At 44.4% G+C, this 18,496-nt stretch overlaps 1 protein-coding gene across 1 annotated transcript in view; it reads right to left on the reverse strand.

Annotated features, from left to right (window-relative positions):
- PTPN13 (protein tyrosine phosphatase non-receptor type 13) overlaps window positions 1-18,496 on the reverse strand; it is a 187,154-nt gene that overhangs the window by 63,246 nt on the left and 105,412 nt on the right. The window contains 4 exon segments of the mRNA XM_048509456.1: window positions 303-456; window positions 1,751-1,925; window positions 4,267-4,341; window positions 7,210-7,429. Coding sequence (XP_048365413.1) covers window positions 303-456; window positions 1,751-1,925; window positions 4,267-4,341; window positions 7,210-7,429 — 624 coding nt within the window.

Genomic DNA, 18,496 nt, shown 5'->3' on the forward strand with positions numbered 1-18,496 from the left:
GTCTTGTTTCTATAGCACTACAGTGATGCAGCAATTACACATTAAAAAAAATGAAAAAGCTCTCTGGTGGCAAGAGATGACAACAGCCAGAGGGAGCTGATGTAAAGAAAGTCTATGGAAAACTGCCTCATCAAAGCTATATTACCAATGTAAATGCCTCTGCATTTGCTGCTGCAGTTAACTCAAGGAGAGTTATACAGAAAACTACCACTCTGTGCAAGCATCCAAGAAGTAAATTTAAGTTCCAACAGACAGTCCTGGATCAAGGAAAGAGGAGGAAAATAAACACGTCAAGCACTCACTGTATTAAACTGCCATCATCCACAAAGAACTTAATGCGGAAGAACAAGGTGAAGTTGATGGTATTTTTGCTCTTTTTCTTTGGTTCTTCTTTCCATCCTTCGGGAGCTATTTTAGTTAGTTTCAATTCTGGATCGATGAAGAAAAATTCATTGTCTACAATTAAGAGAGGGGAAAAAACCCAATAGTTAATAAAGCACCCATCCATCAGATGATTTATTTCACTGAGCTATAGTTGGATTTACTCAACGTTTTTCTCCAACCAGCAACCATTCCCTGTAGTGGACCTTAATTATTCTTACTAAATCAGGGAGACTCACAAAGCAAAAAGCCCTGCAAACCTGAGCAAATGAGTGAAAAAACTACAGAGGGCAGTAACATCAATGGGCTCCCATCGTTCTATTTGGCATCATCGGTTGGAAGAAATAAAAGACTTCTGATGGCTTAATGAACCAATACAGCACAGTGCACTTGTGATAACACAAACTCGTTTTGTTTTACTGCAACTGACTAATATGTCTACCCTTTCAAAATCTGTGTCAGCACAGAACCTTATAGGATACAACAGCTATGTCAAAAACCAACAGCTACATAACAAGCTAGTTTCTCAGACTGGCTTATGTCGCATGAGTCGCTTGGGAGCCTTCCGAAGGGAGCCAGAGGAATCCAACCCGTCTTGAGTTTCAATACAGCCCACCATATTGCTCGACAAAGGTCTCTGACTCCTGGAGGGTTTTCTCCTGCCACTATTTTCAAGCTGACGTTAAACAACAGCTATGGCAAAAACCAAGCAGTTTATAGCCTCTTGAATTTACATGCAAAAGGGTTTATCCCTTGAAAATGAATGACTCTCGAAATGCCTTGGGAATAAGAACATAAGAGCAGCCCTGTTGGATCAGATCAGTGGTTCCTTTGGTCTAGCATCATGTTCCGCAGAGCAGCCAACTAATTGCGCTTGAGGGGTAACAAACAATGAAGGATGTTTTATACAGACATATAATTTGATGGATTTTTATTTGGCCTCTGTATACTAGTAGGATAAAGCTTTATGCACTCATCTCAAAAGTTATTAAGTCAGGCACTCATCTAAAAATGGGCTCAAATTACAAGAAAATTATCCTATTATTTTCTGATTATGTTTTATGTAATAGACGTGGCGGCCTCTCATATGACAATTATTCATATTGTTGTACGGGTTCTGTTTTTCTGTTGTAACTGTGTTCATTTTGCCCTTTTGCATTTCTCAAAATAATAAAAAAATAATGCTGAAAATATCACAAGGGCTGGTTCAGACATGTACACACACCATTTGTCTACCTAATTCTCTGCATTGGAAGCAAGGTAGATGTTCTCTCTGTCATGACTGATTTGAAGCGGTCTCATTCACACCAATTTCTACTGCCACCATTCATTGGTGACTGTTCATAGGTCAATCAAACAGAATTCTTACCTTTCAAGGTAGCCAAGCCAAACAAGTGGTGCTCCACTAAACCAATATGAGCCACCACCATGTCAAACACATCTTTGCATATTGTCCTGGTGTCGCAGGTCACCTCCAGCCTCTGACCACTTAGAAGAATGATGTTTACTTTCCGGCGGCTCTCTTCATTCTTCCCTTTCTTGTCCTGTGTTTCATGAGATGGAACACTGTCTGTTATCACATGAACCTTCCTTATACCGAGCAAAACCACTGGCCTATCAAGTGAACAGCCTCTCTCTTGACTCTCAGAACCCTTCCGCACATGCAGAATAATGCACTTTCAATCCACTTTCAATCCACTTTGCACCTGGATTTCACTGTGCGGAATAGCAAAATCCACTTGCAAACAATTATGAAAGTGCATTGAAAGTGCATTATTCTGCACATGCAGAATAATGCACTTTCAATCCACTTTCAGTGCACTTTTGGAGCTGGATTTTACTGTGCAGAATAGCAAAATCCACTTGCAAACAATTATGAAAGTGCATTTAAAGTGCATTATTCTGCACGTGCGGAAGGGGCCTCAGAGAAGAATCTTTCACATCACCTATTATCTGACACTCTTTAACATACAGTGACAGAACTTGAGATCGTCTGCCTCCAAAGCACGTGACCTACCACTGAGCTACAGTTCATTCCCAAAGCAGCATACTAAAGACTACATACAGCAAGCAGCAAATACTGTCTTGTCCATCTTTTTATCTTTTTTTAATATTTAAGGAGGCTGACTGTCTCTACAAAAAAATGTAGAGACAACTTGACTGTCTACAAAAATGTGAGACAACTTACATGGAATCAAAGCGACTTTTTAAAAAGCTACACAGTAATGTTACAGTCCGTGATCTGAATGGATCAGGCTAGCCTGATCTTGGAATCTAAGCAGGGTCGGCTCAGGTTAGTACCTGGATGGGAGGTCACCAAGGAAGTCCAGGATTGCTACAGAGACGCAGGCAATAACAAGCCACCTTTGAATCTATTGCCCCGAAAACCCTACAGGCTCCAGCATGGCTTGGCAGTTCACAGCAGCAGACTCTGGCTGATTCCACATGGGCCAAAAACAGCAGTGTGAAAACGGTGTGAAAACGGTGTAAACGGGTTTAAAACAGTGTAAAAGGGTTTATACTGTTTTCACACCATTTTCACACTGCTGTTTTTGGCCCATGCGGAATCAGCCTCTGATTTGGAGAGCTGAGTTTGATTTCCCGCTCTGCTCCATGAGCAGCAAACTCTAATCTGAACTACCAGGTTTGATTCCCCACTCTTCCACATGAAGCCACATGGGTGACCTTGGACTAATCACAGTTCTCTCAAGAACTCTCTCAGGCCCGCCCACCTCCCAAAGTGCTTGTTGTAGGGGACGAAAGTCAATTGTAAGCTGCTTTGAGACCCATTATGGTAGAGAAAATCAAGGTATAAAAAACAACTCCTCTTCGTAAGTCAGCTGTCACTTGATGGCCCTTCCCACCACCCAATGTTACAATAAAAATCACTGATAAGATTTTAAAAACCCAAAGAAAACACATAGGATGAGATAGCAGCAGTGGTGGGATTCAGCCAGTTCGCACCACTCTGGCAGAACCAGTTGTTCAAATGGGGCTTGTAAACAACCAGTTGTCAAATTATTTGAATCCCGCAGCAGGTAGATATTATCGTTGGCTGCAAGAGGCATTTTACAACCAGAAGGCCCCACATTCACTTTTTTTGCATTCTGATTAAAAGGATCTTGGGTAGTAGTAATTCAAACCAACTTTTCCCCATTTAAGGGAGCATCTACCTATCAGAGTAGAGCTGGATGGTTCAGTGGCTTGACTCTTGCAGCAGAATAAACCACATGAAGAACTGGAGCCCCCAACCCCACCTACAGGACATGGGTTGACGGGGCTCCCAGTGAAGGAGCCTGAAATGGCACAACTGATTTGTACCAACAAGGTGTCATTCATGAATCTATATCTAAGCATAAGGTTTCATTTAATAAAGGTTGTTCATGGAGGTTATAATTCAAGTCCGGGGACAAAAAACCCTCCAGGCGCCCTCCCCCACCAAATGCGGAGCCCCGCTTTCTCGCAAGTTGGGCTCCAGCCCCTCTTTGCTGCCTAGAAGCCGGGCGAGAGGGAAACTCGCACTCAGCTTGTAGGCAGGGAAGAGGGGCTGCCCGTTTGATCACACGGAAGGACCATCCGGCGCCCTCCATATGACCAAAAGGCATGTGCCCGGGGACATGGGGTACCCCACGTCCCTAGGGCCGTATGCCACTGCTCACAAGACTCTCTGTGCTATTAAAGAAACTAAATCAAAGAGGAACCATCCCTGTTAAATCGCACTGTGACATCACAGCAAGTCAGCCAATGGCATTAAGAGACGTGAGGGATGTAGAGAGGACAGAGGTAGAGAAGGAGACGGCAAGAGAAAACAAAACAGAGGAATTGCACATATAGCCCATCACACATGCTTGGACTAACTGCACATGAGGTAAATCAGTATCTTACCAAAATTGATTTTGGCAGGTCCAGGGAAGTGAATGGCTCTATGGTTGTTTTCACAAATTCAGGACCGAAGAAATTCTGCAAACCACAAATGCTCACATTAGTGTTTAGTGTTCAAGCACACAAGACCAGGACAAATGACGATGATGTTCTCTGGACTGTATCACTGGCTAGAAAAGCTAAGAGGTCCTTTGAAACCACACATATAAAAACTTCAATTATAATGACAAAAATACAAACTGATTCCAACTCTTCCCTCTCCACCACACACCTTTCTTTATTTTACCCTGTAATGTAACTTAATCCAATTATTTGCACCTATGAACAAATGTAATTAATAAGTAGACATCTTCATGTATGTATTTATGTTTTTGATCAGTTTCCAAATACATGGTTAAAAGCCACACCCTTTTCATCAAATTCCTGTTTCAACCTCTCCCAACTGAGCTTGTATTAGTTGCATTAATTTATCGCATACATACACCAATTAATTGATTATATTAATCCAGATGAGAACACTAAACCAGATTAGAACACTAAACAGTGCATCCCTTAAACTTCTGAAACAAAATGAAACCTCCGTGGAAGTCACAGGCCCCTTCCGCACATGCAGAATAATGAACTTTCAATCCACTTTCATTATACTTTGCAGCTGGATTTTACTGTGCAGAATAGCAAAATCTACTTGCAAACAATTGTGCAAGTGGATAGAAAGTGCATTATTCTGCATGTTCGGAAGGGGCCACAGTTTTGCAATTGTTTTGTAAGAAACAACAGTCTTGTAAGAAAAATATTACCAGTTTTCTAGTTACATGCAAAGGATTCTGGGGCATATTCTAGAATGTAGCATCAGTAAACAGTACACAGGCCTCCTCACCTCATCTTTACCCCCCCCCCCATCTTGGAACACACTCAACGCTCACCCTGTGGCAGAAGGTGTCTGGTGAAAATCAGCAGGTAATCTGCCTTTCAGGGAAGCTTGTCTGTCATTACTGTTCACCTTCACTTAAATCCCCTGATTTCCAGGAACAGAGTTTTGAAAACCACAGACACCAGCAATTGTACCTAGTATGCACTGGGAAGCCATTTAAACAGATTTCCCAGCAGCCCTGCAGCGGAGAGAATTCCAAGCAGCAACAGGCAATAAGCTTGAAGGTACTTCACGAAAGAATTAGCTCAGCGGCTCCCCATTTTTCAACATGCTGGACTGCACTACAGAGTGTTTAAATCTAACGTTATCTCCTTCAAGCAGTGTGTGAGAATACTCGAAACTGCCCATCATTGACAGACTAATTGCTGTGATCCCTAAAGTCACACTGAGGTCCAAAAGAGAAAGCCCACTGTCCAAAGGGTGGATAAATTTTCAAGCAGTGGTTGTTATGTATAAAGACCCAAACAGTGTATCTGAAGGACCACCTTCTCCTATAAAATTTGGCCCAGTTTCCAAGGTCTTTTTCCTAGGCTCTGATCTCTGAATGTTTCCGTCTTTAATAACATTCTGCCTCCTTGGTTCTGCCCAACATTTCCGACAGCTTTAGCTTAGGAGGGGCAAGAATCAGTAAGCACTGTGGTGTAGTGGTTAAGAGCAGGTGGATTCTAATCTGGAGAACCGGGTTTGATTCCCCACTCCTCCATCCGAGTGGCAGAAGCTTATCTAGTGAACCAGATGTGTTTTCGCACTCCTGAATTCCTGCTGGGTGACCTTGGGCTACTCACGGTTCTTCGGAACTCTCTCAGCCCCACCTACCTCACAAGGTGTCTGTTGTGGGGAGAGGAAGGGAAAGGAGCTTGTAAGCCACCTTGAGTCTCCTTACAGGAGAGAAAGGGCGGGTATAAACCCAAAGTCGTTGTCTTCTCATCAGCCCCGCACTTGCACAGCCAGGAGCTTCCTTGTAACTCTCTCCTTAGCCCTTTCAAAGAAAATATGGCGTGCCACAAATCCACCCTTGCTACTCCCAACCTTTTGTTTCCCCTCTCATTTTGTTTACCCTCTCATTCATTGAGAATGCTGCGAGGAAGAATTAGGACTAATAAAAGGAAACACTTCTTCACGCAATGTGTGATTGGTGTTTGGAATGTGAGCTCCCAAAGGCACCAGGTGGGCCACTGCGAGTTGCAGAGTGCTGGACTAGATGGACTCTGGTCTGATCTAGCAGGCTAGTTCTTATGTTCTTATGTTCTCTCATGGAAGGTTGACAGCTGTTCCTGCCACCACCACAACTCCACCCCACACCAGCTTCCTGCTGAAGGGCACCAGCGTGCCACCGATCAGCCATTGGGGCTCCAGAAGCTCCCTAAAGGTTCTAAACTGCCTTGTGAACACCATGGGAAAGGTCCCACAATCTTACAAAGAAGAAAGGAAAACAACACCTGTTTGTTCAATGCATCACATTGACAACAAGCATTTCTCACAGGTATAAGTTGCCAAGCGCACTTAAGGGAAGTCTGCCATCTGCTACTGAAATGGCTACAGCTGGCTTGCCTCAAATCAGGCAGCCCCAACCTGTTTGCCTAATTGTTTCTGTTACTGTCGGGGCACGCAGGCCTCCTCCTAAAAGTACAAGACAAGTTGACAGACGTGACATTTGACAGAGACGAGCCCTAGAGCTGCCGATAAGGAAGCTGACCGTTCAGCAGAGCACTTTGAAAACAAGGCACGGGACTCTCCGACATACAGAGCGTCGGTGGGCACACATTGTATTCAGCGCAGAAATTTGTAGACAAGTTAGACACAGCCATAAGTGGGGATGGTCATCAGTCTTCATCAAGAATAAGCAGATGCTCATTCCAACATGTGCAAATTACTACCTTGTTGCCGGACACCTGAAGACAAATGGTTTTTAAACAGGTGTGCTTTAGTGAGCTGGAACGGAGGGGAAGAGATTCTCGTTAATGACAGATTATTGTTCCTGGCAGTAGAGCTGCCTAAATATGTCTGAACGTTACCCTTAATTTCCTCTGAGTCATGGCTGTTTCCAATGCAATTTCTCTTAGTGGGTCTCTGGACATATCCAGAATGGGAGTCTTCACAATGTCTCCGGGATAGAGGCTGAGCCGAGACTGCCGGAGGGCTATTTTGGCCTGCAGCTTCATCATCTCCTCTTCTTGCCGCTTGAGCATCACATCTTGGCTTACGAGGCTGCCGTCAAGCGATGCTTCATAATGCCTGTTGTTGAGAAGGTAAAAGTAGTAATAGTAGTAGTAGTTTCTATCAAGAAATGTGAACTCAGTACTGAGGGTCAACAGGTATATTGGTATATAATCCTGTTTGCAGAGTAATGAGAAGAATGTAGCTTTGTGAGCACCTTTATGATAAGATCAGCTGGTAGTAGTAGTAGTAAAGCCTTTATTGGCATTGTAAATTACAGATGAGAAGATCAGCTATCTTGCTAAAGACCAGCCTTTTTACCTCAGAAATCATAAACAAAAGAGAGCTTTTCTTAAACTGAGAGAGAAATGGACTTTATACATAAACAAAGTATCACTTATAAACATTGATACATTCACAGTTCATCATTTGGTTACAATTTCAAGCGTAGTCTACAATATTCAACATTTAGTCAGAGGCTTTTGGTTAACAGAACACAAAACAACATCTTTCCTCAGCAAGAGTCAGGGAGCAACTGTAACCAACTGTCAGGGGCGTAATGCCCATTGGGCAAAGTGGGCAGTTGCAGGGTTCGTTTGTGGATTTTTTTGGTATGTTAGTGGGTTTTCTGTTTTTGGTCTGCAGGGGGCACAGTTTTTAGGCTAGCAGCACCAAAATTTCAGGGATGTTTCAGGAGACTCTCCTGATGCCATCACCCAGGTTTGCTGAGGTTTGGTTCAGGGAGTCCAAAGTTATGGACTACCAAAGGGGGGGCTCTATCCCCCATTGTTTCCAATGGGAGCTAATAGGAGATGGGGCTACACCTTTGAGGGTCGATAACTTTGGACCCCAGAAACGAAACTTCACCAAACCTGGGAGGTATCATCACGAGAGCCTCTTACTGATACCACCCAGGTTTTGTGAAGTTTGGTCCAAGGGGTCCAAAGCTATGGACTCCCAAAGGGGTTGCCCCAACCCCCATTGTTTCCAATGGGAGCTAATAGAAGATGAGGGCTACACTTTTGAGGGTCCATAACTTTGGACCCCCTGAGCCAAACTTCACCAAACCAGGGTGGTATCATTAGGAGAGTCTCCTAAAGATACCCTGAAAGTTTGGTGCTGCTAGCTTAACAATTGCACCCCTGACAGAAGGCACCCCCCAAATTTCCCCAGATTTTCCTTTTAAACCCCCCCACCCTTTGGAATGGATTTAAAGGGAGAATTTGAGGTCCCCAGTTTAAACATTGGAAGTGATGCTGTTTCAGGATGGGGGAGAATCAACCCCAAAATAGCATCACTATCAATGATGTTTAAACTGGGAACCCCAGTGGATTTAGAAGGAGAATCTGGGTTCCCTAGTTTAAACACCATTGAAAATGATGCTGTTTGGGGGTGGATTCCAGCATCATTTGTTTAAACTAGGGAGCCCAGATTCTTCTTTTAAATCCACTTTAAAGGGAGAATCTGGGGTTCCCAGTTTAAATAACATTGAAAATGATGCTGTTTCCCCCAATTGGGGGACTGGATATAACACCATAAAATGTTTTCATAGCAGTAATAAAACATTTTGAAAGCATTTTGAAAATGTTTTCAAAAAAATGTATTTCTGCTGTGTGGCATGGCCCATTGCTGTGTTCAGATTTTTGAGTTGGGGTACTTTCTATAATGTGATGGTGACTTTGAAACGACCTGGTGTAAAAAAAATCATTGATTGGTCACGGTGGGGGAGGGCCAAACTCCAGTTTGCCTAGATGCGCCACTGGGCATAACTACAAGGGGGCTGGGGGGTGCGCGTTGTATCAGGCATGCGCCTGGGGGGGCATCAAACTCAGGTTTTGCCCAGGGCTCCAGTTTGCCTAGTTACGCCACTGCCAACTGTCACTTTTAGAATGTTCACTGAGATCTCCCAGAATTCCCTGGTACATCTCTACAGTTCTGTCTAATTACCCAGGCAGAACAAACCACTTTTACATTTCCATGCTTCTCTCTGATAGTTTCAATGAAACTACCTTTGAGTTAGTAAGATGGCTCGTGCTATGGCCCGTTCAATCAGGCAGAGTATTGTGGTTCAGTTTTAATCTCAGCATTTTATTTTGTCTTTTAAACATTGTATATTACCTATTTTGAGCATAATACGATCATTGTAGACTATATGAATCACCGCTGTGTTTGTTCTCTGATCTTGGATAGTAACAAAGATTGAGTTGAGTTGAAAAGGCTTAGGTGAGCTGCCACAAACCAAAAGTAATTAGGCACATTATGTGGCAAACACAATACATTCTAGATTGCTTCCATTTGGCAATGATTCCCCACTGAGTACTTGTTGAACCTGCCAATACATAAGTATTTGCAATGGCAACAATGTATATACATGTGGATAGGCTCTGTGCTGTCCCTCAATTTCACCTTTGTTAGGTCTCGGACCTTGAATCAATAAACGAACTCTGTACTGTTGATCAGCAGAGTTTATTGGTAGGCAATGAAGCACCCAGCTTCGTAAAGCCAGTTCTGGAGAACCTGGCTTTTGCTATTCCCTTTATCAGGAAGTAATCCCCCCTCCCATTTCCCCAAAGAATGTGAGAAAGAGTAATTTTGGAGCCAAGGCACCCCAAGGTTAGCGACAGATAGAGACAAAGCCATCTGGCCTCCTGCCCCACAAGACGGAAACATCCCATTTCCCATGACACCAGAAGTTTCAGTGGTAAGCCTAGTTATCTACTAAGTGTGTGAAGCCATAAAGAAAGATCAAGGAAAGAATGTCCCATTACGGCAGTGGTAACATATAGCAGGCTGGTTACATATATCTTGTAGCGATTACACTGAGGTAGGAATGCATTTCAATAAACTAGATATAATCGTTGGCAATGTATTTTGTAACACTACAGGAATGCATCTCAATCAACCAGGTGCAATCCTGGACAACCTTCCACCTGCCATTTCCTCCATCCCTATGCTGCCAGAGAGCCTTTCCTGCTGGCATTATGCTCTGACCTGGCTGGCCCAATCTATTCAGAGATCAGAAGCTAAACAGGATCAGCCTTAGCTAGAACTTGGATGGAGAGTACTAGAGAAGACCAGGGTTGCTTTGCAGAGGCAAGCAATGGCAAACCATCTCTCTCTGTCTCCTGCCTTGAAGAAAACCCAGCGGGGTTACCCTAAGCTGGCTGCAGCTTGACGGGACTTTACTCAATGACACAAAAGCAATGTAGCCATGTGCAATTTAAATACAAAAGCCATTAAAAACCCCAATGGGATGAAAGGCGAAAGGCTGCTGGTGTGGGTGGGGAAGTTTAAAAATCCACACGATCGGCATCCAGATGATGGGCAAACCTGCTTGGAATCTATCCAGAAAGGTTGTACCAAATCAGATCACGGTAGAAGAAACCATGGCAGTGAGGGCTGGGGGAGGGGGGGACACCTTTGTTTCTGGATGCTCTAATAAAGAGGTGCAATCTGAGACTGTAACTGGGGCGCAACATCTGTGAAAAAGTAGCCACAGCAGAGGAAAATGCAAAACCCAAGATCTGGGCACTTTCTGCACTTGGAGAATAATGCACTTTCAATCCACTTTCACAATTGTTTGCAAGCGGCTTTTGCTATTCCGCACAGTAAAATCCAGCTGCAAAGTGCATTGAAAGTAGATTAAAAGTGCATTATTCTGCATGTGCGGAAGGGGCCCTGGTGTCTCTTCAATGACCAAGAGCGGCTTGGGCAGTCTAAAGAAGGAAGGAAAGGAGGTTCAAGTAGGTCAGGGGTGGCGAACCTATGGCATGGGTGCCAGAGGTGGCACTCAGATCCCTCTCTGTGGGCACGCGTGCAGAGTTCGTCAAATGAAAATAGTGTAATTATTTCAGGGAGATTATTAGCATTAAACCTAAGACCTAGTTTTGGGGAAGCAGTGTAGGTAACCCTGTTAAGCGCAGTTAAGCCCCACTGATTTTCATGGGAAGAACGAAAGTGTGATCCTTTACCTGGGAGTAAGCTCGGTTGCTTGGCAATAGGGTCGTCTTGCTTCACTGAGTAAATCTTCCTAGGTTTGTGGATTCACCCGTTTGAAGCTGTTGCACAGTTGCCGTTTCCAAAGCAAAGAGAAACCACTGACTACCACCAAGCTTCCTCCCGAGTAATGCGCGCCTTGGAGCCAACCGTTTTTTTTAATACTAAAACCTCAGTATTCAGGTTAAATTGCCATGTTGGCATTTTGCGATAAATAAGTGGGTTTTGGGTTGCAATTTGGGCACTTGGTCTCGAAAAGGTTCACCATCACTGAAGTAGGTTTTGTTTTCTGTTCCCCTCACTGCCCTCCATTTTGCAGCTGAGCATCTTCCCTTGCCGGAAGATGTGCATGTTCTGCCCATTGGCGAAATGTATTTCCCAACCAAGGGAGGAGTGGCAGTGACACACGGGCTCAGTTTTGAATGGTCTAAAATCAAGCACATGAAGAAATGTCTCAGCATGCTGTGTGAGGCTGGCTTCTGCAAAAACACAACACACTCGTTTTTACGGCATGGTACAAGAAGTATACACGTCCAAGGAAACTGAAACCAATTATGGCTTTCCACCACATGTGCACACATCAAAAAGTAGCAAATGGACCAACCTCAGAGTATATAATCACCATTTGCAATGACTTACGACTGAGTTGCACACGGATAATTACTCACAAACCCCTCCGACCGAGGAATTTTAAAATATATATAAACCTTCTGCCTAAATATACAGTCTTAACTGCAAGGCATATCCATATATTGCCTTTTAGCACGGTCTAAAATCCTGAAGGTCACCTCTAGCCTTGAGCTTCTTGGCTTCCGTTCTTGAGTCAGGCCATAGGAATTACTTATTAACTTAATGCTGCTACAACAACCAGTCAGCTGGAAAATGGACTGGGGCGAAAGCAAGAGCCACGGCAAAGCTTTGTTTGCTAAACTTACCCGAGGGATGCTGCGATCCCAGCGTGGGGAGAAAGAGCCAGGTTAAAGGAACAGGTTTAGAGAATGTAGAATAAGGAGTGAAGCAGACGGTTCAGGAGCAGAAATGATGGGGAAAGGACCACGTACAGTGTATTTTAACCTCTGGAACCAGCAGAGAGGAGTAGCAGCAGAAGAGACTTGGCCAGGAAGAGCAGAGTGACCTGCTGGTGTTCATTTTGGAGGGCTTTTCTCAAAGCCACAGCTTTTAAAACAGTGTATTTTAACCCAGGGATTTATCTCTTTTTTCTCCCTTGTAAGGCTGCCTTACTGGAATCTGGAAGGTGGGAAACTTAACAGGGTTAACAGCTCAGAAGTTCCATCTCTTGTTGTCCCTCTTTGTGCGTGAGAGGAGTGGGGCTTTTGTCCCTGGAGGAGGAATTTGGGGCTTTGAAGTTCAGTCTCTGGAACCAAGCAGAGGAGGCAGTAGCAGCAGAAGAGGACTTAGGCCAGGAAGAGGCAGAGGTGGACTCTGCTGGTGTTCATTTTGAGGGCTTCTTCTCAAAAGCCACAGCTTTTAAAACAGTGTATTTTAATATCAGGGGTTATCTCTTTTTCTCTCCTCTTGTTAAGGCTGCTGAATCTGGAAGGCTGTGGGCTTAACAGGGAGTTAACAGAGTTCATCTCTTTGTTCCTCTTTGTCGCGTGAGAGGTGGGCTTTTGTCCTGAGATGTGGGGCTTTAGTTCAGTCCTCTGGAACTGGTACGCAAGACGCCTTAACGCCGCAGCGCAATTTTAATTCTAATTTTTTTTATTTTTTTAAATTAATAAGGACATATTTCGACAGATAGTATCGTGCCAGGATAGCTCCAGGGGGGCAGTGACGTAAAAGCTTAATATTTAAATATCTAAACAAATCAGATGAATGAAGGCAGAAAAGCCAGCAGGGGATGGGGGCCTTCCAGAAGTGGTTTTGCACTGAGTGTCATACATGTATGACCATCTGCCACTAGGACAGAAGTCGCGGGTGTGCCCTAAAATGCTGCAATGAGCTCCTGGCAACTCAAGGAACATGTTAAATAAATAAATAACTAAAGAATATGCTTGAAGCCAAGGTGGCAGACCTGGAGTGAAGCCCGAGAAAGAGTGCAGAGGGTGACAGACGAGGGCTTTCAGGGACCCTGTAATGACATTTTTCCGGTCCCATCTCCCAAGGTGAGATCTCTCTTCAGATGTCAAGTGGAGAATGAAGGCCTTGGGGATGGAGGGTGCCAGTCCTGAGGTGGGGGAAGATGCTCCCTTTAGATGGGATCCCTTCCTTAACTGCGATGATCAGCTATCCTCTCCAAGCGACTGAGTGATACCCCTCGGGGAGGTGGGGGGCCTCGTGAGTGGGTGATTTGATCATTAGAAATGTAGAGAGTTGGGTTTGTGAGAGTGCTTGATGACCGCGATGGTGACTTGCCCTGGCTGGTGCGAAGATTGGCGGATGTCACGCCACTAGATAGGAGCTTTTAGACAGTGCTGGGAGTGGAGTCAGCAGTTGTGGTCCACATTGGCACCAACGACATTGGGAAATGTAGCCTGGAGGTTCTGGAAGCTAAATTTAGGCTGCTAGGAAACAGGTTGAAGTCCAGGACCTCCAAAGGTGGCATTCTCAGAAATGCTACCAAATTCGTTCCACGCAGGGGCGAAAGCTAGGCAAAGCCGGAGATACAGGTGGTCTCGCAATGTGTGGATGAGAAGGTGGTGTAAAGGCAGAGGGTTTCAGATTTGTCACGTGAACTGGGGAACCTTTTGGGACAAAAGGTGAACGGCCTGTCACAAACGGGACGGGTTTCATCTTAACCAAAGAGGAACCAGAGCTGCTGGCGCGCTCTAACATTAAAAAAGGTGGCAGAACAGCTTTTAAACTGATCCCACTGGGGAAAGCCGACAGGAGCTACAGAGGTGACTTCAGTTCGAATACAATATCTATGGGGATGCAGACAGAGAGGGAGGTTTTTCTAAAATCAACCACATACAATGAGGTAGGAACATAGCAATGTGCATGTGACAAGGGATACAGTGTCTACAAAGACTTGAGGGTAAAGAGCACATAAATCCCAGGTTAAGGACAGAGACAGAGGTATACAGGTGTAAGTTCTCTATGCTAATAGTAGAAGCATTACACCTAAAATCGAGGGAGCTTAGAGTACAGAGGTGTGAAGGAGGAGTTTGAGATAGTGGGCAGTGGAGAGACATGGTGGAATGAGGAGAACCAGTGGGATGCTGTTATACCAGGCTACAGGCTCTATAGGAAGGACAGGACAGGGCACATTGGGGGTGGAGTTGCCCTTTACATCAAAGAGAGCATAGTATCACATAAAATAGACAATGCAAGGGGAGCCGGTTCCCCTACAGAATCACTGTGGATATCAATACCAGGTGTGAAGGACAGTTTAATATTAGGAATATATTATACGTCCCCCCTGACCAAAGAAGTGCACAAGAGGATTCTGAGATGGAAAAAGAAATTGAGAGGCCAACAAAAAGAAACAAAAAATGTAGTGGTAATGAGTAGATTTTAACTATCCCCATATAAACTGGAAAAAATGCGTAATGTTCGAGGTCATAGTAAGGAGCAAGCCTTCCTGGATATGCTAACTGCCTGTGGCTTAGAGCAGATTGTTGTGGAACCAACCAGGGGAGAGGTGTGATCCTAGATCTAATTCTAATGTGGGACCCAGGACCTGGTGCAGGAAGTCAAGTGTTGTTGAGCCGGTGGGGAACAGCCACCACAATGCGGTCAGATTCAGTATCCCAGCATGCCAACAGGTGGCACCTACTAATGTAGTTACATTCGCTTTCTCCAGAGAAAGGAGAAATTTCCTCAAAGATGAGGGGATAGTGCGCAGGAAGCTAGAGAAAGGGAAGAAATCAAGAGAGTCAAAACTGTCCAGGATGCTTGGAGGTTATTTAAAACACAGTAATAAAAGCTCACCATGGTTAACAAGAGAGGTTAGAGGAAATTATCAGAAAAAAGAAAATGTCTTTTAGAAAATGGAAGTCCAGTTTGACTGATGAAGAATATGAGAGGGAACACAAAAGGTGGCAAAAGAGAAGCAAGTTAGCTGTAAGGGAGGCAAAAAAGGATTATGAGGAACGCGATGGCTGCTAACATCAAGACCAGCAACAAACAGTTCTTCAAAGTACATCAAAAGCAGGAAGCCAGCAAGCCAAGGGAAGCCGCAGGGCCCGTTAAGACAATGACAAAGGAACAAAGGGTGTGCTAAAAGATGGCAGGGGAAGATTGCAGAGAAGCTGAATGAATTCTTTGCATCTGTCTTCACCCAAGAGGAGGTGAGAGGGAACATTCCACAAGCACCTGAACCAAGCTTCTTAGGAGGCTTAATCTGAGAAACTAGCCGAAGATAGTGGTAGACAAAGGAAGAAGTTCTGGCAGCCATTGATAAACTAAATGTTACCAAATCCCCTGGCCCAGATTGCATTCAATCACCCCAAGAGTTCTTAAAGAGCTCAAGCATGGAAATTGCTGATCTTCTCACTTAACTTTATCCCTGGGAATCAGGCTCCATCCCTGAAGACTGGAAGATGGCCAATGTCACACCAATCTTTAAGAAAGGATCTAGGGGGACCCGGGAAATTACAGGCCAGTCAGTTTGACATCTGTTCCTGAAGTAATTATTAGTAGAATCTATCATTAAAGATAAAATTATAAAAGCATGTAGAAAAGCACAGACCTGCTGAGAAAGAGTCAAAGCATGGCTTTTGCAGAGGCAAATCCTGTCTTACAAGAGAAGCTTACTAGAGTTCTTTGAGGGTGTAAACAGGGCATGCGTGGACAGGGTGAACCGGGTGGACATTGTCTACTTGGATTTCCAAAAGGCTTTTGACAAAGTTCCTTCACCAGAGACTGTTGAGAAAAACTCAGCCAATGAAGGAATAAATAAGAGGGGAAGTCCCTCCTATGGATTAAAAAACTGGTTGGAGAAACAGGAAACAAAGGGAGTGGAATTATGTAAATGGGAAGGATTCTCACAATGGAGAGATGTCGGGAGTGGTGTCCCCCAAGGATCTGTTTTGGGACCAGTGCTCTTTAACTCTATTCATAAATGACCTGGAAGTAGGTGGGTGAGTGTGGTAGCCAAGTTTAGCATGATGATAAATTAAATTATGTAGGGTAGGTGAGAACCACAAAGGGATTTCATTCATTGAAAGAGCTCCAAGCCGGTGACCTTTGATGGGAATTCAGGGTGAGTGGGCTCCAGAAAATGGCAAAATGCAAGTTCAATGTAGCAAAAAATGTAAAGTGATGCAGTGCATGAGGGCAAAAAAACCAAACTTCAACATACTTAGATCACAGAGGTCAGTGCTTTATCAGTCACAGACCAGGAAAAGGGATTTAGGGCGCCTTTAGTTGCTGATAGTTCCATGGGGAATGTCAACTCAATGCATGGCAGCTGCCAGAAAAGGAGCCAGAACTCTCTATGCTACAAGAGGGATCATTAGAAAAGGAATTGATCATAAAACTGCAAAGATTGTCATGCCCCTATATAAAGCATCGCGGGTGCTAACGCAGACTTGGAGTAATTATTGTGTCCAGCTCTGGTCAGCCGCATCTCAAAAAAGAATATTGGAGTGGATGGGTAGGAAAAGTGTAGAGAAGGGCAACAAGGATGATTGAGGGACTGGAGCACCTTCCTATGAGGAGAGGTCGCAGCGCTTGGGACTCTTTAGTTTGAGAGGAGGCGGCTGAGGGGGGATAATGATTGAAGTCTGGCAAATTATGCATTACGGGGTAGAAAATATTGACAGAGAGAAATTTTCCTCTCTTCTCCTACAATAATTAGAAACCAGGGGCATTCATTGAAAACGCTGGGGAAGAGTTAATGACCTAATAAAAGGAAACACTTCTTTACTGCTAACGCAGGATTGGTGTTTGGAATATGCTGCCACAGGAGGTGGTGATGGCCACTAACCTGGATAGCTTTAAAAGGGGCTTGGACAGATTTATGGAGGAGAAGTCGATTTATAGCTACCAATCTTGATCCTCTTTGATCTGAGATTGCAAATGCCTTAACAGACCAGGGTGGACGGGCCGCTACGCAGCAGCAGAATCGCCATCATAAGGCGTAAGCATCCTACATGTGGAGTCTCCAAAGGCACCTGGGTGGGCCACTTGGCAGTGAGCAGAGAGAGCTGGACTAGATGGACTTTGGTCTGATCCAGCTGGCTTGTTCTTATGTTCTTATGTTCTTACTGTGAAGGGAAGATGTGCACATTTAACCTATTAGATGTTACAGAACTGGGGTGACTCTTCTGCAAAACGGGGATTAAAGTGCTGCCTTTATTGAAGAAGCTGATTCTCCCACCATGCTGCTGCAATCAGGGGTAACGGACCACCATTGAATCTGTGCCTCCTACAGAACTCTCTCTTTTAGAGATCCTGACTTCTGTTACCTAAATTTACTGTTGATCTTGTGGATTTCTTTCCTGAAGGCCACATGACAAACTAACCACACACAGCTCGCTTGCTTATTTGGTATTTGTAAACTTTCATAGCAATAGCGGTGGTGCGTTTTTCAGACTGTGTGGCCAGGGCCTGGAAGTTTTTGCTCCTGAAATCTGTCCATCTATGGTAGCATCTTCAGAGGCCATAGATGCAGGTGAAGTATTAGGAGCAAAAACTACCAGACCATGACTACGCATTCCAGAAAACCCACAACAGCCAGTTGATTCCGGCCATGAAAGCATTTTCCTAGCAATGTCTACAAAACTCTCTGAACTAATTACTGTAAACCAATTCTGGGGATTGATATTAGACATTACTTATCCATCCCTCTCCAGGATCAGGTTTGTCCACACTGTAGAGTCCACACTCTTGCTTACATTATACTCGACTGTCCAAGATATGTGGGCATTAGGAATTTCTCTCCCAGGCTGGCCCTAGACCAGTGATGGCGAACCTTTTTGAGACCGAGTGCCCAAATTACAACCCCAAACCCACTTATTTATCGCAAAGTGCCAACACGGCAATTTAACCTGAATACTGGGGGTTTCGTTTAGAAACACGTCACTCAGGAGTAAGCTTGGTGAAGCAACCGTGCAAAACTTCAAATGGGTGAATCACGACCCTGGGAGGGTTTACTCAGAAGCAAGCCCCATTGACAGCAACCGAGCTTACTCCCAGATAAACTATCGTGCCCAGGCTAGCCTAGATATGTGTGTGTGTGTG

This window comes from Sphaerodactylus townsendi, linkage group LG10 (genome assembly GCF_021028975.2).
Source record: "Sphaerodactylus townsendi isolate TG3544 linkage group LG10, MPM_Stown_v2.3, whole genome shotgun sequence".
Lineage (NCBI taxonomy): Eukaryota > Metazoa > Chordata > Lepidosauria > Squamata > Sphaerodactylidae > Sphaerodactylus > Sphaerodactylus townsendi.